General features: G+C 38.5%; 1 protein-coding gene across 47 annotated transcripts in view; it reads right to left on the bottom strand.

Annotated features, from left to right (window-relative positions):
• Window positions 1-25,153, bottom strand: part of BMPR1B (bone morphogenetic protein receptor type 1B) — a 522,369-nt gene that overhangs the window by 17,017 nt on the left and 480,199 nt on the right. For 40 of the 47 annotated variants that reach the window (XM_086406604.1, XM_086406600.1, XM_086406606.1 and 37 more), the window contains 4 exons: window positions 19,831-19,933; window positions 19,218-19,320; window positions 9,129-9,225; window positions 7,592-7,730 (listed from right to left, as the gene is read on the bottom strand). In XM_086406604.1, coding sequence (XP_086262730.1) covers window positions 7,592-7,730; window positions 9,129-9,225; window positions 19,218-19,320; window positions 19,831-19,933 — 442 coding nt within the window. The remainder of the gene's footprint in view (window positions 1-7,591; window positions 7,731-9,128; window positions 9,226-19,217; window positions 19,321-19,830; window positions 19,934-25,153) is intronic. The other 7 variants (XM_086406644.1, XM_086406642.1, XM_086406638.1 and 4 more) reach the window with 1 other exon arrangement.

The following is a 25,153-nucleotide window of genomic DNA, read 5'->3' as shown; positions in this document are numbered from 1 at the left end:
CTGTTAGTGTATTCACAGCAGTACAGATTTGTTTAAAATGTTTTATTTTTTCCTTCAGAGAAGAAAACAATTGCATGTAAAATATATTTAGCCAGTAGTTTTTCTTTATATGGGTTTCCCAGGTGGCAGTAGTGGTAAAGAATCTGTGTGCCAATGCGGCAGACACAAGAGACTCGGGTTCGATCCCTGGGTTGGGAAGATCCCCTGGAGGAGGAAATGGCAACCCACTCCAGTATTCTTGCCTGGAGAATCCCATGGACAGAGGAGACTGGTGAGACAAGTTATTTTTATTTACTTATTAATTTTACTTATTAATTTATGTTGCCCTCTTTTAAATATACATTTGAGACTGTTGGTTTTGAGTGCTTGAAGTATTGTTTCCAAATTATTATTTCATTTTACCGATTATTATTTTCACAGAGAAAAACACTTGAAGGGTTCACAGTAACTGGCAGAAAAGAATACTTTTCACTTCTACCACTAGCGTGGGCCACTAGATACTCTGAAGGGAACCATACCACTATATGCTTCGATAACATACAACAAAACAGAAAGGTACTGCACTGTTGGGCATACTCAGAAATACTCGCAGAGGAAATCTCTAAGCGGGAGGTGTAGGCAGAGGAAGGAAGAGAGGAAGGGAAGAGTCAAGAAGAGCGCGGGGCTAGATGAGCATTCAGCATATACAAATGCCAGGCTGCTATCTGGGCAAAGAATAACACCAGCCTTGAGATCTAGATGATGAACTCTGACCCTTTAAAAAGGAGAAACACCGAACCCTGGGCTTTAGCATTAAGCCTGAACCACTGAATGGGACCAAATTGGCCCTAGTTTGCTAGCACACCACCACCATGGCTCCTGGCAAAAACAAATACAAATCCTCTCTTGAGGAAATTATTACAGAATATGCTTCACTCCACTACTATGGAAGGATACTAGAGCCTCTGAAGGAGCTCCTGCCACCCGACAGCTTGGTCATGGATAAAATAAAAGAAACAAAAAAGTGTAATGCATTATTGGGCTCACAAGGGAATAAAGGAAATCCCCAAGGTGGGGAGGGAGAGAAGGAAGGGAAGAAAGAAAATAGAGGGAGGGAAAGGAAAGAGAGAGGATCCCACAGGGTAAATGCCTTAAAACAAAAGGAAACACCCACTGCAAATGAGGCAAGAGGAAGAATCCAAATAGACTTAACACCTTCAGATTACAGATACTGGAAACATCAGATACAGAATGCCACACTGCGTGAGATGTGTGACGAACGTGAAGAGTAGGAGACAGAATGAAACATAAGCAAGGAGTAAGAAATCACTGAAAACTATGCTTTGAGGTGGAAGGGCTGTCACAACCAAAAATGTAAAACGGAAAGGGAGAACAGCCCATTAGAGCTGGGGAGAAAGCAAAGCTATGAGAGCGCTCTGGAGAATTACGAAGTGCAGCAGAGACAGGCAGAAGGAAAACAAGAGGTTCAAGCGGCATAGGGGTTAAATGTCTCTTTACACATGATCAGCATTCAATCTGTGCTTAGGTTTTTAAAAACACCATGACTAAAGGGGCTAAGTGTTGGTGACTATTTACATAATTTGGGAGATATAAAAAAATCAAACATAGAACTCTCATAAGATCTGCTTAGAAAGTTGGGATGTACTCTTCCCAGAGATAGGCTTTGCATTAAGTAAATTTAAAGTGTTTCTTTCTGTATTTATACTTTTAAGGGTCATGTAACTATACTGAGTTAACTATATATATGAGCTACTGTCATTAACCTGAGCAAACTCCAGGAGATAGGGGAGGACAGGGAAGCCTGGTGTGCTCTAGTCCATGGGGTCGCAAAGAGTTGGATGCAACTTAGTGACCGAACAACAACAACTATACTGAGCTCACCTAGATAATCTCATCTCAAGGTCAGCTGATGAGCAACTTTAGCATGTGAGCCACCAGGGAAGCCCAGCTGATGAGCAACTTTAATTCCCCTTTGCCTTGTAAAACAACAGATTTTAGGGCTAAGGACATGGACATTGTGGGGGCTAGCATTCTGACTACCACGGATGTCTACCAATTGGGATGGGTTCTGTTTTTGTCTAATGAATGATTTCATCAATTCAAGACGTAATGCTATCCTTTGCCAGAATCATTAACAGCACTAATATCAGACTGAAAGCTTTTGGGGACAAGATAAAGTCTTTTTCTTTTCCTCTAAAAGAATTAAAGAATAAAAGCATTGCTGACATGCCGTTAAGCCACTCAGGCTGAAGGAAATGAGGCATCAAATGTACACGTAGACGAGCCTCCCTCCCTTTAGGAGTCGAAAGGCCCTGCAGGAGACAGTCAGTCCATTTCCCTCCCAAACAAGGGAGCAGAAGCATCAAGAGCGCCGAGCAGCTGAGGGCCACCTGTAAGCAGTTAAACTACTGGCCTGAGAGGAGACTTCCTACATTGATTAAAGAAGTATTATTGATTTACAGTTGTTACAAAGCATTGCTTGTGTAAATCCACAGATCATTTCCTAATATAAACAGTTTTAAGTCCACTTTTTTTCTAATGATGACATATATAATGAATTTGATAAGAGTACAGATGAAATTGGCAACGTTCACAAGAACAGGAGCAACTAATCTCAAAATGAAAAGTCTCATTAAACTATATTCAGAAATTTAAAATATACTTCTCTTTTGAGATTTATTATAACATCTATGGACCCAAAAATACATTTTGAAAAATGTTTTAACTATGTCATTTATTTGCATTTTTATTTGATTTAGTTAATGTTTCAGATCTTTCTGTACTCAAACTTTCTTTCTATATGACATCTTTAGATATCAATTTTGAAAGTTAGATTATACAAACTCAATACAATCATTATAATTGTGATTCAAAACAGAGAAGAATTATGTCATGTAAAGTGAGGACAACTCACTGTGTAAGGATTATAAGGGTTATCACTATTTTAGAAATGTCTTTCTATCTAGTGATCAGTTATCTGATAGTGTCCAATGGTAAATTAAGCCCATGTGGACCCTAGAAACCTCTGTGCTCTATGTCCCTGAATTAACGAAGTACACACCCCTACACACAAATACACTGTTTAACATATCTGCTTAATAAGACCATGGTAATGTTGCATACTGGACAGATTTTTCACCTTTTGTTCCTTTACAAGGTCAGATAAATATGGTATAAATAAATAGTGTTACTATTGATTAAATACATAGTATGCAGGTATTCAAAATGCCAGGCATATTTATATGTCTGTATGTATGTATGTGTGTGTGTGTGTGTGTGTGTGTGTGTGTGTGTGTGTGTATATATCAGGGAAAATTCTTACAACCACTCTATGATATTCCTCCCTTAGAGGATTTATATACAAAGTCACTTAGTAAATATTAGTTCCAAGTATGTGTTTATACACAAGACATGAACTTTCCCTTTATGTTAATGAAATAAATGACAAAGTGGAATTAAGGTGAGATACTCACTCACATAATACAAAGAGAGACTACTGAACATTTTTGTACTGTTTATCTTAAAAAACAAATCTTAAAACAATACCGAGGCTTTCCCTTCGCTCAAGTGAGTGATAGGAGCCTTCTTCCCATCCTGTTGTTATCAAATGCAGGTCTTAATTTTACTTAACATTTGGCTCACAAGCACTGGGAGCACAGATTCTAAAGGTAGATCACCCGGGTTTGACTCCTGGCTTCTCCATGGACCAGCTGGTTGACCCCAGTGGGCTTGGGCCCCTGATGTGTGATACAGGATACATTTCTACACCACCTCACAGTGGCTATGAGGATTAAATGAGATCATCCTTTAAAGGCCATAATCTGGCCAGCGCTGGACCTCTGGAAACCTGGCTGCTCTTAACCGTATATGGTTAATAGCCAAACACTGTTGTTTGGTACCCAGATTACAGACATAAGATAGTATTTTCACAGATACCAAAAGTTGGGAGTTGAAAGTTTTCTTTTTTTTTTAACAAATAAATAATTGAGCAGCCTCTTTAATCATCCCAGGATGCCAAGTGACAAAATGTAGTCTCCACCTCAAAAGAGATGTGAGTCCACCTAAAGACACAGGTACATTAATACCAATTTCAATGTTATTTTAAACATTTAAGCTATATTGGTTGCTACATTGGTTGTGCAAACTTCTGTTATGACATAAGTTAAACAAACTGGCTCAGTCTAATCTGTCACAGAGAAAAAACATGGGGCATAATCTGAGGAACTCTCCAGAAAGACATTATATTTGCAAAGACATGGATCTTAAAAAGCAAAAATAAACAAATGGGACCTAATTAACCTTAAAAGCTTCTGCACATCAAAGGAAACTATTAGCAAGGTGAAAAGACAGCCTTCAGAATGGGAGAAAATAATAGCAAATGAAGCAACTGACAAACAACTAATCTCAAAAATATACAAGCAACTCCTACAGCTCAACTCCAGAAAAATAAATGACCCAATCAAAAAATGGGCCAAAGAACTAAATAGACATTTCTCCAAAGAAGACATACAGATGGCTAACAAACACATGAAAAGATGCTCAACATCACTTATTATCAGAGAAATGCAAATCAAAACCACTATGAGGTACCATTTCACACCAGTCAGAATGGCTGCAATCCAAAAGTCTGCAAATAATAAATGCTGGAGAGGGTGTGGAGAAAAGGGAACCCTCTTACACTGTTGGTGGGAATGCCAACTAGTACAGCCACTATGGAGAACAGTGTGGAGATTCCTTAAAAAACTGGAAATAGAACTGCCTTATGATCCAGCAATCCCACTACTGGGCATACACACTGAGGAAACCAGAAGGGAAAGAGACACATGTACCCCAATGTTCATCGCAGCACTGTTTATAATAGCCAGGACATGGAAGCAACCTAGATGTCCATCAGCAGATGAATGGATAAGAAAGCAGTGGTACATATACACAATGGAGTATTACTCAGCCATTAAAAAGAATACATTTGAATCAGCTCTAAAGAGGTGGATGAAACTGGAGCCTATTATACAGAGTGAAGTAAGCCAGAAGGAAAAACACCAATACAGTATACTAACGCATATATATGGAATTTAGAAAGATGGTAACAATAACCCTGTGTACAAGACAGCAAAAGAGACACTGATGTATAGAACAGTCTTATGGACTCTGTGGGAGAGGGTGAGGGTGGGAAGATTTGGGAGAATGGCATTGAAACATGTAAAATATCATGTATGAAATGAGATGCCAGTCCAGGTTCGATGCACGATACTGGATGCTTGGGGCTAGAGCGCTGGGACGACCCAGAGGGATGGTATGGGGAGGGAGGAGGGAGGAGGGTTCAGGATGGGGAACACATGTATACCTGTGGTGGATTCACTTTGATATTTGGCAAAACTAATACAATTATGTAAAGTTTAAAAATAAAATAAAATTTAAAAAAATAAAGCTAAAAAAAAAAAACATGTTGTATTTTCAAAACAATTACTCAAGGCTGATGCAAGAGCTTAAGAATCCAGTGGGGAAGAGGTGGGAGGAGAGGGATGCTATGCTTATCAAGCTAAGAAAGAAGACCCACAATCATGACTGGATATTGAGTGTGTTATGCAGGAAAGTGAAAGAGGCAAGGTCAAAGATTTGAGAGAGAACGCCACAGGAATGAGAAAGATGGGCTAGAAGGAGGAAGACAGTAGTTTCCAATTCTAAGAGTGTAAGTATCTGATTGATTAATATCAAAGGGAATTTTAATATCTGTACTTGAAGTGTAATAAAACATTTTTAAATGTAAGAATGGTATTTGTTATATATCAGTTAAATTCTAAGAATAAAAAGTCAAGCAATTTGATAAGAACTTTACATTAAAAAAAGATTTATATCCTAAGTAGCATCAGTTTGGTCATAACAGCTACTTCACAAGTGGTTTTCTGTCTGGTGTATTACCTCCACGGGAGGTATTAGTTGAAGAGTACAGAGTCTGACCACCTGATGCGAAGAACTGACTCATTTGAAAAGACCCGGATCCTGGGAAAGATTGAGGGCGGGAGGAGAAGGGGAGGACAGAGGATGAGATGGTTGGATGGCATCACTGACTCAATGGACATGAGTTTGAGTAAGCTCTGGGAGTTGGCGATGGACAGGGAGGCCTGGTGTGCTGCAGTCCATGGGGTCGCAAAGAATCGGACACGACTGAGCGACTGAACTGAACAGAGTTTCAGCTGTGCAAAATGAATAAGTCCCAGAGATGTGCCACACAGCACAGTGCCTATAGTTACTAATGGAATGTTGCATTCTTTTTTCCTTAGTTTGAAGCAAGAAGTTGACACTCATTTTATTTTTAATTAGATATACTTAGCATATAACTTTTTTTAAGTTTAAGGTATACAGCATGCTGATTTGATATATTTAAATAATGAGATATGATTATCACAGTAGCACTAGCTATCACCTCTATTTAATATATATGTATTATAATCTTAAAAAAATTTGCAAAGAGGTTAGCTCTTACACTGGGCTCTTATCATAAAATAATAATAATGAATGGGGCAGGAGGCAACTTTTGGAGGTGATGGATATGTTTATGGCCTAGACTGTGGTTATGGCTTCAGGGGTGTATGGTGGTTTAGTCACTAAGTGGTGTCCAACTCTTTGTGACCCCATGAACTGTAGCCCACCAGGCTCCTCTGTCCATGAGATTTCCCAGGCAAGAATACTCGAGTGAGTTGTCATTTTCTTCTCCAGGGTAGCTTCCCAACCCAGGGATCAAAACCAGGTCCCCTGAACTGCAGACAGATTCTTTACCGACTGAGCCACCTACTTATTTCCAAACTCTTCAAGTTATATATGTTAAATGTATACAGCTTTTTGTATGCTAAGGAAAAGAGTTATAAAATAAATTCTTGGCTTGAGATTTTTAAGTTACTTTTAGTACTAAATAAAAGGTCACCAAAAGAATCAAGTAAACAAGACATCCAAAGTCAGAACCAGACAATAAACATTAGGAAAATCAATCTCAGAATTTATAAAGTTTATAAAGGAAAATATTTCTCATTGTTATTTCCATTTCAAGTCCCAACAATCTTTGTGCATGGTCCATAAAGTAACCAAATGCTTTTCTCATTAAAGCAAGTGCCTTGGATTCACTGTATATTTTCTTCCAAGTTGGCAGCGCTGACCATCAGAAAATTAAAACTCTCCTGAATGGAAAAGCCAGGGCTTCACCCTGAAACATAAACCCTCCAGCTGAGAGGCAGCCTTCTTCCCTTTTAGAAGTATTCAGATCCCAGTTGGTTGTAATACTTTTGCCTTCAAAAGCCAGGCCAAAGTGCTGTAACATTATCCTTCCTGAAAACAGAGGGAAGATGGTCCCATGTCGAATGTTTTCTAATCTGCTCTTTATCAGAGCGCAGAGGTCTGGATTGTAACCATACACTTACATTAAAGAACAATGACCTCACCCCCAATATGTCAAAATGTTATCTGGAAACCCTGCATCTGAGATCTGATGTCTGACTGCAGAGCGCTTTCCTTTGTCCACTGCCCTATCCGTTTCAGTAAAATGACACCCAGCAGTTACTGACATTTCCTTTACATTCAAGGTATGTTCCTCTCATACCAGCAGAGGGAGGCCTGATCCGCTCCCTGAGCTCTGCGACTGCTCAATTAAGTCTCTCAGGGATTCTCCAGGAGGAATGTAAGTTTCATCCTGTTCTAACCCAATGCTGTACCGAGGTCTGGCTTCTTGTCTTTTATACCTGAAGATGCACAAAGGAAGAAAACGTTAGACACGGGATTGCAAGGACAGGGACAGAACACGCAGAACCACGGCAGGTTCATCTTTGCACGTAAATACAAGATTAGATGCTCAATATATATTATCCTTAGTTATGATTTCCAAAACACAAAGTCATAATTAGTGTTCTAACCTATTTTTTAAACTAAACTTCAAATTTTCACTCAGTCAAAACCATCTTTCATTTTCTCTGTTTCTTTTGATTGCATATATCCAAGCGGCCTACATTCCATTAACAATTTTATATAGTTCCAACAGTAGTAGTAGTCTCTCAGTCGTGTCTGACTCTTTGCCACTCCATGCACTATAGGCCACCAGGCTCTTCTGTTCAAGGGATTCCCCAGGCAAACATACTGGAGTGGGTTGCCATTTCCTTCGCCAGGATAGTTCTAACATCCTTTCCCTACAATCTTTTCTTACAAGGTCCCTAATTAGCTAAAGATGCAGATTTTTAGTTTACAAAAGACATTGTAACTTTCTCATAAAAGGCAACGTATAAAGCGATAGTATAGATAAACCGAAACTTTAAAAGCTTTTGTCAATAATCATGTCTTAAGTTAGAATTGATGATATTTGAGTCAACTCTTATTTGTAGAATAGTAACCTAAATACAGGGAGGCCTGGCGTGCTGTGATTCATGGGGTCGCAAAGAGTCAGACACGACTGAGCGACTGAACTGAACATAAATATTACAAAAGGGCAATGATAAGAACTTAAAGGTCCCTGATATTTCATAAATTAGAAAATGAGTTCTTAGGTGATTGAAAATAATTTGTAATGTTGCTGCTTACTTGCTAAGTCATGTCTGACTCTTCGCGACCTCATGGACTATAGCCTGCCAGTCTCCTCTGTCCATGGGATTCTCCAGGCAAGAATATTGATTATGGGTTGCCATTTCCTTCTCCAGGGGATTTTCCTGACCCATGGATCGAATCTACATCTACTAACTGAACATAGTCTATCTTAATAATTAATATGCTATCTTTTATAATCATTCGATAATAAGGGAATACTGTTAGCTTACAAAATAAGGAATTACTAAAGTGATTCTAAGTCAACATGGTCATTTCTTGCTTTGAATCAAAGGTTAGTAGCAACTAGTTGCTGAATTTCCTAGCTACCATAAGTTTCTTAGAGACGAAATTTTTCTGGGTAGTCTTGATATTTGAAGCAGAAATAAGACAACTATCTGTTAATAACTTCATTAGGACAAATGATTATCAACAGTAACTGATACTGTCAGTGAAATCTAATATCTAATTAGGTCAAGGAAAGCTGTGATGAAAAACATCAACAGGTAGAACAGTATGAGGATGATTTTATAAACTCAAAAGTCTACATCCATGTGTTGGAAACTTACCTGAAGTAACAGAATAAAATGATGAGGACCAAGAGCAAACTACACACAGTCACAGATATAAGTAAAGCTTTGTGATGTATAGGTCCGTCAACAAAATCTGAAATTAAATAGAAGTAAAGAGAGGCATAATACAAGATTACTTTTACTTAAAAATTAGGAAGCAAGTCTTTCCTCAAACTGCTTGCTAACCTCTATGTGTAGATGTGCGGTTCTTTTAATCTGCTCATTGATAAGAAATAAATATATACTCTCAAAATCTGAGTAAACGAGCTTGAGCAACATGCATCACTGTTCATCCAGGCACTCACTTCAAGAGTATGCACTTCTTCCTCTTTGGAAGGAACAGGTTTGACACAGGATAAAAGCACAGAATATAAATAAATGTAAATGGACCAATACCCTTAAAATATAAGCAGGTATTTTATTTCAGATCCAGTTGATGGGTTTCCAGACTCTTCTCATGTGGTTTCTGGGGCACTCTACATCATAAATTTGGATAAAAAATGAATCTCTATTCATTGTACATAAAAAGCAAAGCAATCCTATGATGGAGACAAAGGAACACAATTCCTCAAATATTGGCAAATAAACAGAATACACGGATGTGCAATATTTTAAACAAAGATGCCCTTCAAAAATACATACCTAATTTTTTCATAAATGGCATCAATTTTTAAAAGAATGGATGTGCCTACTCAAAGAATTATGGTGTGATCTTTTTAAAGAACAAATTATTAAATAGTATTCATGCTATTTTAATTCCAGTTCTTCACAAATAAGATTTACTTATAGCATGATTTTTCAAAATTCCTAAAAATAAGAATGACTAGAAGAGCTTTATAAAAATGCTGCTTTACTGACTTCAACACCAGAGATTTTTATTCAAAATATTTTATTTTTATTTTACAACCATCCCAGGTGATTTTATATGCAGTAGTCTCTGGAACATACGTTTTTTTTCCTGAGAAAACTGACTGAAAGCCAGGTGCACTTACATAGTAACAGAATTACCACCATTCTGATTAAGGGCACCACCCATCCTTGGGAGAATCATTGCTGCTTCTTAACTTTAAAAGGTATCATGTATTGTAATTTATTACTTTTGTTACCTACAAACAAGATGTTTTCTAACTGTGCTATGCACTTTTCATTGTTCGGCTACCTGAACATTCTGGCTGGGGACCTCATCCCACTCAATGCAACTTCCTTTTTTCATTCAAAAGCATCATACATTCCCTGAAGAAAAACTGAATAGCACAAATTAACTGAAATAAATAAAACTGCCATCACCTCACTACTTAGAAAACTTACTACTAACATTTTATTATATGTCTTTCCAGTCTCATTTCAACAAACAAAAAAATTTCATGAGCAAAATAGTTCACAAAAATGCTTTATAAACCCACAGCTCTATTATTCTCACAGCTAAAATATGGAAGTGAACCATGTCCACTGACACACAAATGGATAAGCAAAATGTGGTATATTACATAAGATGTAGTTCAGCCTTAAAAAGGAAGGCATTCTGGACAGATGCTATAACATGAATGAACCTCGAGGATATTAGGCTAAGTGAAATAAGCCAGTCATAAAAAGATGAGCACTCCACTTATATGAGATACTTAGAGAAGTCAAAATCATAAAGACAAAAAGAAGAATGGTGACTGTCAAGGGTTAGGAGGGAAGAGAGTTGGGGAAAACTACAGCTTAATGGGTAAGAGTTTTGGTTCTCCAAGATAAACAGAGCTATATAAATGGATGGTGGTGATGGCTGCACAACATCATAAACATATTTACTATCAATGAACTGTATACCTAAGTGATTAAGATGGAAAACTTTTTGTTCTGTGTATTTCACCACATAAAAAACTGGGGGGAAATCATAATTACCTTGTACCTAGATTGTTTTCATTTATAATATTGTAGACATTTTCTAAAACAATAAAATTTTTCTTGCAACATGAGTTTCAAAGACTATATGGTATACATACAAACACATTCTAATTAGAAAGTCAGTCTTCTGATGATGTATATTTAGGAGATTGGGAAGATTTTGTTATAATACATCTTTGCTGTGATACATAAAATTCTGTGATGAACATTCTTACACATACATCATTGCACATGTCAATGATTATTTTCCTAATCTAGATTCTAAAAAATACAAGTGTTAGGTTGAAGGATATATATTTTAAGTTTCATCATACACATTGTCAAAATATCCTTTAAAAAGATTATAACAGTTTCTTTTTTTTTTTTTTTTTACCAATGTGAACATACATCTTAATTATTTTGAAATAATTTCAGTCTTATAGGAAAACTGTGCAGGTAAAGGACTCCAACACTCCCTTAGAGAGTTCCCATTCCAGTGAGATAGCAACTGACAATGCAGGTGTGCAAATGCCATGGAGCAAATAATGGCACTGGAAACAACTTAAAATCTATTTCCAGTTTTAAGGACAAGAAAGCAAAAGGCCTGATTTTGTAGAAAATCATAGAGATCCCTGGATACTCTATCAGAACTAGAAGAACTAACTACATAAGCATAACATATTATCAGTATACAAATATAGAAAGCCTCAGCGACTTTCACTTTTCCACGTAAATGCAGAATACTCTGAGCTATAAGAACAGTATAGTTATTACTCATCTTAACAGATTTCTGATTGATGAGAGCCATGACACCGAAAGAATCTAAGGGATTTTTCCTTATCATCAAGCACTGTTTTAAAAAAGGCTAGCATCATCTTCCCACTTTCCTTTTCTTTGCCCCAATAACCCTAGGCCCTGAGCCTCAGGACCTGCCTCCTGGTCTTCTGCCATGAATTTACTGCCTTATCAATAAACCTTTTGTTTCTGTTGGTCACGCCAGTCATGTTTTAGTCTGCCATTACCTGTGCTCAGGGCATTAACAATGTAAACATTCACGTCACTGTTGAGTTTCAGAAGGCGAACACTACCAGATACCTATCAGGAAAGAACAGAGCCCCCGATTCTCTCCAGGGCAGCAGGCTTCTACTTGGCTGTCACTCCAGCTGCTCAGGGAAGTAGATCGGAGAACTCTCCAGGGAAGTCTGGTTCACTCTGAGAGGCAAAAAAGAATCACCAGCGGTTTCCTAACAAAATAGTATTGTCACTACTTGTCTCCTCTCTGATAATTAACTGGTTTGCAGCTATTTAAATTCCAGGACTGTTTTCATAAGGCTAGAATATGGCTCATAACTGCAAGAAGAAATAAAAACCTAAATAGCTAGAAAGACTTGGAAACACATGCTGGAAGACATCCTTATGTGTGTTCTCAATGTTATAATCACAGATAAATTGGAGACATCTTTCTATTACTAGAGCAAAAAGTACCTGAAAAGCATAGTCTTGTCAGAGGTTTTTAGTCAACAGATAATACTGTAATCTATTTTCCTCATATATTGGTATGCCATCTTATGGTAACATCTAGAAATACATTCACTATAAGAACAAAGAAATAATATTCTAATCACTTCCCTGCAGAAAAAGTTTAGAATTTTATTTCCTGGTAACAAAGGAAGTCAAGAAAGAATTTTTATATTCAGATTAAAAAAGACAAATGATTTCTACATTCCTTCCATATGCCTCCAATACAAAGTTAACCAGAATTTCCAGAAAAGTTAAAAGCTGCACATTTCAAGAAATGTTGAGGCTACTCCTTGTCAAGGAATTCAGCTCAGGCTCACAGAGTGGTTTATACTACCACAAGTATAATACATGTGTCAGAAGGAGAATTCTGCAACTCAACTTTGCATTCTATCATATATTTGACCTATGTGTGTTGTGGAGAATAAGGGAGTTGTTTCATTGGTTAAATACAGGTTACTCTATTGAGTTTAATTTATAATTGATAATACCAAAGCTAAGTAACAGCATTTTAAAACAAATCTGTAAAGTGCTCAAAATATTTTTTTAGTTGAATAAGAAATCAGAAGGTAAAGTTGAGCTTAGGACATCCTGTATTATAATGTTACTTAACCTACATTGGAAGTTATTCTATTTCAAAACAAACAAAAAGGTGTTTCTGACACATTTTGTATGAAGTATATACGCAGTATACATAATTCCCATATTTAAACACACAAAAACCCACACCTATTCCAAAAAATTATACGAACTTTGGTTTTGTAAAACCTAAATTAGAGGATCCCATTTAATAAAGGAAAGCTTCTGTTCACTTTAACACCAGTCTTCCACTCCTTTAAGTGCTCATTTGAAAAAAAAAATTTAAACAAAAATAAGTAACTTGAGAGGAGAAAAGAAACCTCACCAAATTCTCCTGCCTATATATCATTTCCAGAGAACATTTTACTCACAATATCTCGGTCAGATCATGTGATGCTGAGAGTGTAGGTATACATCATTCTTCCGGGGCCCCTTCATCACTAATTCTGCAGGCAGCAAGCCCGACACCAGGGCACCACGACTTCTCCCTACAAGCCTGTCCATCAAAACAGACATCTCTCCCTCCTCTTAGCACTAACTGCAGTGTTACTGGGCTTCCCGAATCAAACTTCATCATTTATGATGAAGGTGCTGCATTTGATCTAATTACTTTTTATAATTCTTTCTTCAGGAGAAAGAATATCATCCCAGGGTATTATGCATTGCTGGTGCTGATATAAAATAAGCAAAGGAAAAAGAAAACTAATATTCATAAAAGAATTTCTGCTGCTTTCTGGCCACCCTTCATCATCTTTTTTGTGAAATAGAAGATGACAAATAAAATTTCAAGCTTCTAAATATACACTGATAAATATTTATTGGATGCGGTTTTGTATCTCTAATATCCTGCTAAGCAAACGCATCCAAGTTGGGGTAGGGGGTAAGGGGAAAAAAACTGGATAGATAGAAAAGGTTTTCTTGCTTATTTTTTAATCAGCAAACTTACTTGTAGGTATTTATAATTAAAGAGGCTTAGGTGAGGTTTTATTATAGATCTGAGTAGTACTAAGTGTAGGGGTACGTGCATGCCTGCATGCTAAGTTGCTTCAGTCATATCTGACTCTTTGAGCCCCCATAGACTTACAGTCCATGGCATTCTCCAGGCCAGAATACTGGAGTGGGCAGCCTTTCCCTTCTCCAGGGGATCTTCCCAACTCAAGGATGGAACCCAGTCTCCCACACTGCAGGCAGATTCTTTACCAGCTGAGCCACAAAGGAAGCCCATTCTAGAATGAAGAAACTGCTAATTGTGCAAAGCAAACATAATAAACAGAAGGCGTTGAAGTAATCATATTGTTGTTTACTGATTATTTTGTGATACGGCTAACCAGCCACTACTTACTTAGAGCTTTCCAAGTCTTAGATACATAAAAGCCTTTTTCCCAACAGTGTCTTTCAGGGTTTTGTTTCCCTTTTCTTTGTTATAGACGATTCAGGGTGATGTGGTCCAAGGCCCACTTCCCATCTCCAGTGCTCACTCTAGCTGTATAACCTTCACACGGTACTTGACCTCACTGCTCCTCAGCTGCATGTCTGTGAAATGGGGACGATGGTAATAGTGCCTTCCCCACTGAGCTGTTATGAGGATTAAATCAGTTAGTATATGTAAAGTAATTAGAAAAGTACTTGGACAGCAAGAAAATCAAACCAGTCAATCTTAAGGCAAATCAACCCTGAATACTCTTTGGAAGGACTGATGCTGAAGCTGAAACTCCAGTGTTTTGGTCATCTGATGTGAACAGTCTACTCACTGGAAAAGTCCCTGATGCTGGAAAAAACTGAGTGGAGAAGGAAAAGAGGGCATCAGAAGATAAGATGGCCAGATGGTATCACCAATGCAAGGGACATGAACTTGGGTGAACTTTAGGAGACGGTAAGGGACAGGGAGGCCTGGCTTGCCACAATCCGTTGGACTGCAAAGAGTCAGACATGACTGGGTGACTCAACAACAACAACTTAGAAAAGGGCCATGGTAAGTAAGCACTCCACCCATCTTAGCAAATGTGATTATCATGGTTATGATGATAACTTCCACTGCCCTCACCCACAAAACTGGCCTGGGCTCTGAGCTCTGGCTCCCTTCAACTGTACCTCTTCCCGGTGAGCAGTGGGTTTGCAAAACTCCAGTGAAGTGTCCATCCAGATTTGTCCCATCCCACTCTCCATTTAAAACACTGGCCATTGCCCCAAAGTCTGAAATTCTACCTAAATGGCCCCAGGCCTGTGTCTGGGGACTGTACGGCTCCCTGTCTCCTTGAAGGTGGACTGAAGAACTAGTGTACTTACCCTAACCTTTGACAAAGAGGTGGCGGAGGTTGGCTGGGGCAAGACGTGTGGGCGGAGCATAAACCAGAGGGCCAGGTGTTTGCCCAACATTAAGCTTCTGATTACTGAGGCATCTATTCCAAAACCTCTATCTCGAATAAACGTTATTACCAGCTGCATGACGCAACTACTGGTAAAACAACTAGGAAGAAAGCAGGTGACCTGCCAACGAAGTTCCCTGGATAACTGACCACCTTAAGAACTCCACTTTCCCTTCCTATACCCTCATCCCCACTCTTATGTTTTAAATTGGCCAATATTTTTGTAACCATGTAGGGTGACAAACATTAGCTAGACTTATTGTGGTAATGATTTTGCAATACATACAAATATCGAGTCATTATGCTGTACACCTGAAACTAATATAATGTTATATGTCAATTATAACTCAGTCATTTAAGTTAATTAATCAACTTGCCAATAAAGGGTGAACCTATGAAATCCTAGGCACCCTACTTTTGACCCCAATAAAAGCAGAAGCCCAGGTCCCCATCCCAAATGCCTGTGACCCTGCTGTGTGGCCCTCAGGTGTGCTGTGTAACCTCTAGTTTCTGCAAATAATACATCTTTTCTCTCAGATTTCTCTGACAGTGGCTGCTGAGGTGAGTTTTATATAATAAGAACCACATGGGGCCGTCTAGTCACAACATTGGCTCCAGTTGAAGAAATGTCTGGGGGCTGCCAGAGTGGTGTGGACCCAGGTAGGTGCTTCAAGCATTCCAAACCAACAGTATCTCTACCACAGACACGAACAGGTGTCCAGCTGCCTGCGTGAGAGGCTCCTCCCCGTGCAGGATCCCCATCACTCCCCCTCCCACACTGCAGTGAATAAATCAAGCATTCTAAATGCAAAGTTGGTGTTCTTCGCCATTATAAAAATACACTTGTTAAATTCAGTTAATGGAAAGTATTTTATTTACCAGTCTGCTATATTGGATTATGAGTTCTAAATAATTAGGTAAATGGTATGTGATCTTCCATTCATATTATTGCCCCAGCTCCACAAAAGTTAGGGTTGGTCCTAAGTATTACAACAGCAGCTATAATGAAAAATATCAAAATAAGACAGTTCCATGTCTCTTTAACACCCCTTTTCTTTATTTTGGGTTTTATACCAAAACATACATACACATGTCTCCAATACAACTACATGTAGACATATATACATAAGGCTGAAATGCAAATGTTTCTGACCAAGGCATTACTGATGTTCAGTAAACATATATAATATACTTCCTGTAAAAATGCTGCCCATGTATATACGGTAGAGGCAAAAAACAACAACAACAACCCAGCAGCTCTGTGGTATATTTATGTAAACATGACCAGTGCTCTCAGACCACAGTCTTCAGTGACTTTTACTGGACCCCAAAATGACTGCACCAAAAATGGTGAGGTGGAACCTACACAGACCTCACCTAGGCATACCTAGGATCTTCGGAGTTCAAAACAGTAACCTTTAAAGCCACTAAACTCCGCACCTTCAAATCTATCACCTAGTATAATTCTCACATAATCCACCAGCCACATCAGCATCCACTTTCCTGAACAGAGGACTTGCCTTCCCAGTACAACTGCTCTTCTTTCCAAAACCTTTTCACTCAGTTCTCTAGAACACTCAACCTCCTCAGAGAATCCCCGCCTGTCTGCCAGGTCCTAACTGGAATCTGGTTCCACCTACAGGACAGTATGAGAACTGCAGCCCTTTCAGCATTTAAGTCCGTTTTCCTAATCCCTACTGGTAGGATTTCCTCCTTGAGGGAAGTGATTCTAGTACATCCATCTTCATTTCTTGCACTCTTTACCCACCTCCCGGCCCCAAGCCCAACACATCAGCCCCTGTATCAGTGCTATTCAAACTGCTGCCTATAGATCGCCTACTTTTTGCTACTGATTCATGAGGGAATAACAACAAAACAAAACAAACATTTAGAATTTCATAGCAGTTTGAAATCAGTGGACTTCTCTTTGAACAAGGTGTTGTCAAACACACACTGAGACACAGTGGTGCTAGCCACATCCACACACAGGTCTTTTTCTACCAAACGTGTTGCCCAAACTTTAATGTGCGTATAAATCACTTGGGAAATCTCATTAAAAATGCAGGTTTAGTAGTCTGGAGTGAGGCCTGAGCCTCTGCATGTCTAATGAGTTTCAAGTGATGCCAGTGCTTCTGATCCACAGGCCCACTTTGAACAGCGAGGCGTCAAACAACTGAATTAGACTTTTCCCAACCAGCTATGCTATTTCACATAACTGCATTTTGCAAATCTTTCTCAAATATTACACACATTAGACTGCCTCTGTTTAGAGTCATTGCTATTCACAGGCTGTGCAACCTTGGGGAAGTGAATTAACCTCTCAGTGCTGCAAAAGCCTCATATTTAAATGGGGACTAAAAATCCTAAATACCCGACAGGATTGTTGTGAAGCTCAAATGGTTTAATTAATGTCACAGTTACTAGCATAATTCTTGGCTTATGTTAGCCATTTTCATTTTTAAATTGTTTATTTCTGCCTTACCCACTTGGCAAACTTCTGTTCATCCTTAAAATTTGCTCAAGTATCACATCTATGCAGTATTTTGACATCCTCCTACTCCAAAATGAGCCACTCTTTCGTTTCTACTGAGATTTTTTCTGAGTATAATTATTTCCATGTTTCTCTCTCACAATCTAGTGTGCTAGTCTTGAAAGCAAGAATTTTCTTTATCCATTTCTGATCCCTAACACCTAGCATGCTGACTGGCAAAATTAAAAAAGAAAAACTGCCTGTGACTTTTTGATGTGAACTATTATGAATCAATCTTACAGAGCTAGGCTATAGGAACAAATGTTATAAAATATCATCAGAACACAATAAGGTCATTGTATTTTGTTGGGAAGATATTCTGTTAAGAAATAAAAATCAATGATGATAAATCATCTTAAGCTACTTTTTTAAGACTTAGGACTATGACAATCACAAATCATTTATTTTGTGGTGAGACCAAGAAAAAAGGAAACATGGGGGCTGTTTTTAACCAAGAGTCATTGGGGATGCGGTGTGTGTCTTTTTTTAATGAGCAACACTAAATGTGTAAGTCTTAGAACTAAACTTTCTAGATATTTTCTCCATTTTATCAATATATATGAATTGACTAAAAGGTAGTTACTCTAGCGTAAATAAAAGGAAATGCCATGAAGCAAATGATCTGAATTAACCCTTTATACAAAGGTCCCCAGCCTCTGGGATCTAATGTCTGATGATCTAAGGTGGATATGATGTAATAATAATACAAATATAGTGTACAATAAATGTAATGCACTTGAATTATCCTGAAACCACCTCCCCTTGCAGTCTGCAAAAAAAAATATCTTCCAAAAAACCAGTTCCTGGTGTCAAAAAGGCTGGAGACTGCAGCTTTATAAGGTCCTTATTTTTAAAACAAATGTAGCCAAATAGCAGTCTTTGAATCAAGCACAACTTCTGAATAACATTTAGGGGTAAACAAAAAACACTTTCTCCCTCCTCTATCCTCTTGAAACCCACTCCAAGCTCTAGTCACTAGTTTTCTGAGGGAAGTAAGAACAGGATAAAGAAGTAAATCTTAAGAGTGAAGTCAAATGTGACTATTTTCCCAATAACTCCCTGTATTCATCTCTGAATGTCAGTTTCACTGTCATCTTGTCTCGGCCCTCTGGGCCAGGAGTAAGAAAACAGTTCAGGTAGATACATTTGGAAAAGAGAATAATTCAAGTGTTTATCTTCTTTATGCCTAAAACTTTTCCAGCCTGTGAGCCTTCCTCTCCTTACCTCTGTTTTTCAGCGGAGGAAGTGTGGGATGTAAATCTTTATTACATTCATTCCGTTCTGTGCAGCATTCAATGGATCGTCTCTGATGAGGAATGGGAGTGTCCTGAAATTGAAACCTGACAGCTATTAATAGGTTTACCCCAAATTTCAAAGCCATATCACCTAAAACTAGCAAATTAACACTCTTTACAGAACTGACTTAAAATTCTAATAATTTTATTCAGACATGCTGAAATGCCGTATTAGGTAATTTCTTTCAAATCATCATGTATATTCTTACTGCAACTTGCACTTCCACAAAATTACTATTTGCAATAACCAGTATGCATAGTATAAACTCAGGAAGAAGGCTTGGCTTAATGCAATTAACCAAATCGGAATTTGAGCAAGATGATCTAATGAGTCCCTAAGCCAAAAGTTAACAGCAAAAATAAAATGACTACTTGATTTCAAAATGAAGGGAGAACTGACCCAATGCAAATTTTCTAATTATTGTCCAAATTACTGAAAACAAGCGAGTCAAAAAAAATTCTATTTTATCTTGCTTGAAACTTAGCTGTTTGCAATCTTGCCAATAAAAGGTTACAAAGTGGAAGCAAGGTATCTTCCTTACCCGACACTGAAAATCTGAGCCTTCTAGTCCTAGACATCCAGAAGTGACCACAGGCATCCCAGAGTCATCTTCTTCTATCATCGTGAAACAATATCCATCTGTGCTAAAGATCAAACAGGCAAAGTAAGTGTGTGTGTGCACATGAGAGACAGCGAGCGTGTCCAGGGTAAAAGGAATTGAAGATGTTTACCACTTGTTTGGGGCTTCCCTGGTGGATCAGTGGTAAAGAATTAACCTGCCAATGTAGGAGATTCAGGTTCCAATCCTTCAGTCAGAAAGACCCCCTGGAGAAGGCAATGGCAACCCACTCCAGTATTCTTGCCTGGGAAATCCCATGGACAGAGGAGCCTGGTGGGCTACAGTCCATGGCATTGCAAAAGAGTCAGACACAACTGAGTGACTAAACAACAACAACAATCATTTGTTTCATTACAAACAAGAAGAAAGTAAAAGATCATATAACAGGTTATTATCTGATTAAAGAATCCCAAAACTTCCTTTTGAGTTGATTTAATTATCATAAACTATGTACTCATATATCCTCTGTCTAGAAACTCATGAGAAAGGATCCAACATTTCCATATAACATATAAATTAACAGCATTTCTGGCCCTTCATAGCTATCACCTTCAGAAATCCACTCCAAGAGGAAGGTAATAATATGCTTACTTTCTATATGAAGAAACTGAGGTTCAGAGATCTTGAGTGATTTCTCAAAGGCCATACAGCTAGTGAGAGGCACAACTGGGGTGAACCCATGCAGGTGAGTGTTTATTCTGGTTCTACTTGCTCTGAGGTAGTGAAGTGAATTTATCTCTTCCTAAGGCGTACAGGGGAGAAGGCAATGGCACCTCACTCCAGTACTCTTGCCTGGAAAATCCCATGGACGGAGGAGCCTGGTGAGCTGCAGTCCATGAGGTCGCTAAGAGTCGGACACACTGAGCAACTTTGCTTTGACTTTTCACTTTCATGCATTGGAGAAGGAAATGGCACCCCACTCCAGTGTTCTTGCCTGGAGAATCCCAGGGATGGGGGGAGCCTGGTGGGCTGCCATCTATGGGGTTGCACAAAGTCGGACACGACTGAAGTGACTTAGCACCAAGGCATACAGGGGGCTTACAGACTACGGAGAAGTAGGAATTGGAGTCAGCACAGCCTAAGTGAGGAGACTAAGACTGTGCCATGCAGTACCTCCCTCTACTTTCAGGATGGCATATGAAAACATTGGGCTTTGTGGCAACAAGTCTGGTCTTAATTTGAGTGTGGGGTAAGGATGGACAGCAGAAAGAAGGGCTTTTACCATGATATGAAAGCCACAGAAACAATATTTTTAATTTTTGTCTGGTTTTCTACACTAAAAAGAACTTTTGCTTAGAATCTCATTTAATCCTCTCATGAATAATGACAAGTAATATTTCTATTTCACAAATAGGTAACTAAAGGTTATGAGAGTCTAACATACTTGTAGAAGGTCACAAAACAAACAGAGAATCATGTGTAGCATGAAGGACTTCTTGCTTCTTTCTCATAGCTTTTCCAAAGTCCCTCCAGGGATTAAAAATGAAAAACAAGGACTATTATATATAGAACAATTTTTAAACAGACATTACTTCACAAGTTTGGGTGATGAATGCAAAAAGACTCCCAAAATAAGTCATAAACCACTACTGCCTGTGCTAAGAAATAAACTACTGAACTACATCCCCATCTCTTTCCTGAGAGAAAGATGTATGTCCATGGTCAGCGTCCAACACAGGCGTGACTACACAGACCTAAAATGAAGGCAATAAATGAAAGAACCATCCCTTAGAAATTTACTTCAGACAATATAAGCAAACAATAACCATGTGATTTTTCTTTTATCCCTTTCCTATACATTTCTTTTATCCCTTTCCTATATACTTACACTCTGTGTGTAACTTGCATTTCTCATCAAAAGTAAAATTCAGGAATTAAGAATAAAGTTATTTTAAGCTTCTGACATTAGGAAATCATAGCATGACTAAAAAAGTTTGATACAATACGTTAAATCTAAAAAGACTAATTTCTCCTTATCCAGGAGGTCCCCTTAAGTCAAAATCTGAGTATAGAGAAATGTAATTTGACGCAACTTCTAAGAATCAAAAAAGAAAAGGCTGGTAAAGCTGTTGGCATGTTACTTTTACAATGTCCTGTTAAATGTAAAGAAACATCAGGGAGAGTAAATCCAAGCTTTAAAAACGTACTGAGGGGCCACTCCCTTATCCATGAAGAGGAGGAAGCTAAAATAGAGGATGGAAACAAGATTTTTGATGGAGAGATGCTGTAGTGTATACAGAAGTAGAAATAAAATGTACAAGGAAACATGAAATGTTATAAACCAACATTATTTCAATAAAAATATAAATGTTAAAAAGGGGGTGGAGAGGGAGAGAGGCCCTAGAGAAAGAAGTTGGTGTCCTATACGTTATAAATCCGGATACAAATTGAAATACTTAGTTGGAGGATAAGCAAGAGGGCAAGAGAACCATCTCAAGTGCATATTACTGACAATAAGACAAAAATAATTTATAAACTTCTTACTGAAATTGCTAGCTAGGAAGGGCCATTGACTGGAAACCAGTAGTGCAATTACAGACACTTAAAAATTACTTGAGAACTTTCAACTCTCGAGCAAGCACAAATATAAACACAACTGCACTCTGGAATCAAAGCCGATCAACCACCCACCACTAAGAGACGGCTGCTGAATGTCACCAAAGGCATCTGACTTTACTATGGGCTTATCTCAACATTCTGCTGCTTGCTTCCATATTTAAGTACAGGTTTCAAATGTTTTATATAGATTGCTACCCGTCATCCCTAGAGTGTTGAAAGTGATAACAAGAGATGAAGAATCATGAGAAAAATAAAAGGTGAAATAATTTTATACAAAATTGAAAGCAGTGAGATGCATATATGAATGCAGGATGAATCATTTGATTACAGTAATGATAATGAATTTTAAAAGACAATTCAAAAGGAAGGAGAGGCAAGATAGAGGCAGGGAGTAAGAGGTACGAATTACCATGTATAAAATAAATAAGCTACAAGGATATATTTGTACAGCATTAGAAAATATGGGCATTATTTTATAATAACTTTAAATGCAGTACAATCTATAAAAATACTAAATAATTATGCTGTATATATAAAACTAATGTAATACTATAAATCAACCAAACGTCAATAAAAAAGACAACTGATGTGACATTTCAAAAATTCTGCCCCTGTGTTATAAAGTCAGCAAAAGTAATTGACAAAACAGTTGCCTATAAACATTATCAGTCATCAGTACTGAATGCCTCTCAACATAAGGCCAATTCATGAAAAAGCAAAGCATTTGAAAAAGTAAATGTCATATGAGGTCAAAGTAGATAATAAAACCTCTGTTACAACCTTGGATAGTTCTACAGGTTCATGCCTCCTTGAATATGCCCAGTATTTCAAAAGCAAAGAAATCTGGAACATCTTGAGAGAACACTGAGGATAAACTGCCTTGGGAGATTTTCAGTGTGCCTGTGAACATTTACTAGTAAGTAAGAAAGGGATCAGAGAAGGCAATGGCACCCCACTCCAGTACTCTTGCCTGGAAAATCCCATGGACAGAGGAGCCTGGGAGGCTGCAATCCATGGGGTCTCGAAGAGTCAGACACGACTGAAGAGACTTAGCAACAGCAGCAGCAAGAAAGGGATACACTTAGTTTAAAGCTTGGAGGGACCAAATGATACTGCTTAGGTGGCTGTGCATCCTGAGCCTGGACGTTTTGCCTGTTTTCATTTGGGGTCAAATGGATTTATAAACAGTAGTTCAGTTGGTAAAGGATCCGCCTGCAATGCGGGAGACCTGGGTTCGATCCTTAGGTTGGGAAGATCTGCTAGAGAAGGGATAGGCTACCCACTCCAGCATTTCTGGGCTTTCCCGGTGGCTCAGCTGGTAAAGAATCTGCCTGCAATGCAGGAGATCTGTGTTCGATCCCTGGGTTAGAAGATCCCCCGGAGAAGGGAAAGGCTACCTACTCCAGTATTCTGGCCTGGAGAATTCCATGGGCTGCCTCCATGAGGTTGCAAAGAGTCGAACATGACTGAGCCACTTTCACTTTCACTTCTGGACCCCAACTCATTCGTTGCAGAGTGAGGGCAAGGTTTATAAGGTTTACGCAAGTCTTTGTCCCTTTAATTCTATTCTTCCACTAAGATCTTATGCTTCTTTATTATAAACCTCAAGTTGTCCAAAAATATAACCACCACAGTTGAGAAGGGACTATTGTAGAAATTTTCTTCTAACTGGTTTAGATCCTTATAAAGATTAATTTAACTATAAAATATAATTTTTAAAGTAGTAGTTAAAAAGGAGTTTATCTGATCTGCTCAATCACGGTGATAGGAAATTTTAAAAGCAGTAATAAAATAATCTAAAAATCACCAAGAAACTCAGTTCAGTTCATGTCGCCCAGTTGTGTCTGACTCTTTGCAACCCCATGAATCGAAGTACGCCAGGCCTCCCAGTCCATCACCAACTCCAGGAGTTCACTCAGACTCATATCCATCGAGTCAGTGATGCCATCCAGCCATCTCATCCTCTGGCGTCCCCTTCCCCTCCTGCCCCCAATCCCTCCCAGCATCAGAGTCTTTTCCAATGAGTCAACTCTTCGCATGAGGTGGCCAAAGTACTGGAGTTTCAGCTTTAGCATCATTCCTTCCAAAGAACACCCAGGACTGATGTCCTTCAGAATGGACTGGTTGGATCTCCTTGCAGTCCAAGGGACTCTCAAGAGTCTTCTCTAACACCACAGTTCAAAAGAAGCAATTCTTCGGTGCTCAGCTTTCTTCACAGTCCACCTCTCACATTCACACATGACCACTGGAAAAACCATAACCTTGACTAGACACACATTTGTTGGCAAAGTAATGTCTCTGCTTTTGAATATGCTATCTAGGTTGGTCATAACTTTCCTTCCAAGGAGTAAGCATCTTTTAATTCCATGGCTGCAGTCACCATCTTCAGTGATTTTGGAGCCCAGAAAAATAAAGTCTGACACTGTTTCTACTGTTTCCCCATCTATTTGCCAGGAAGTGATGGGACCAGATGCCATGATCTTAGTTTTCTGAATGTTGAGCTTTAAGCCAACTTTTTCACTCTCCTCTTTCACTTTCATCAAGAGGCTTTTGAGTTCCTCTTCACTTTCTGCCATAAGGGTGGTGTCATCTGCATATCTGAGGTTACTGATATTTCTCCTGGAAATCTTGATTCCAGCTTGTGCTTCTTCCAGCCCAGCGTTTCTCATGATGTACTCTGCACAGA

The sequence above is a fragment of the Bos grunniens genome, chromosome 6 (assembly GCF_055505025.1).
Source record: "Bos grunniens cultivar Pamir isolate PY7600 chromosome 6, Bosgru_T2T1.0, whole genome shotgun sequence".
In the NCBI taxonomy this organism is placed as follows: Eukaryota; Metazoa; Chordata; class Mammalia; order Artiodactyla; family Bovidae; genus Bos; species Bos grunniens.
This window is presented reverse-complemented; position numbering and strand designations above follow the sequence as displayed.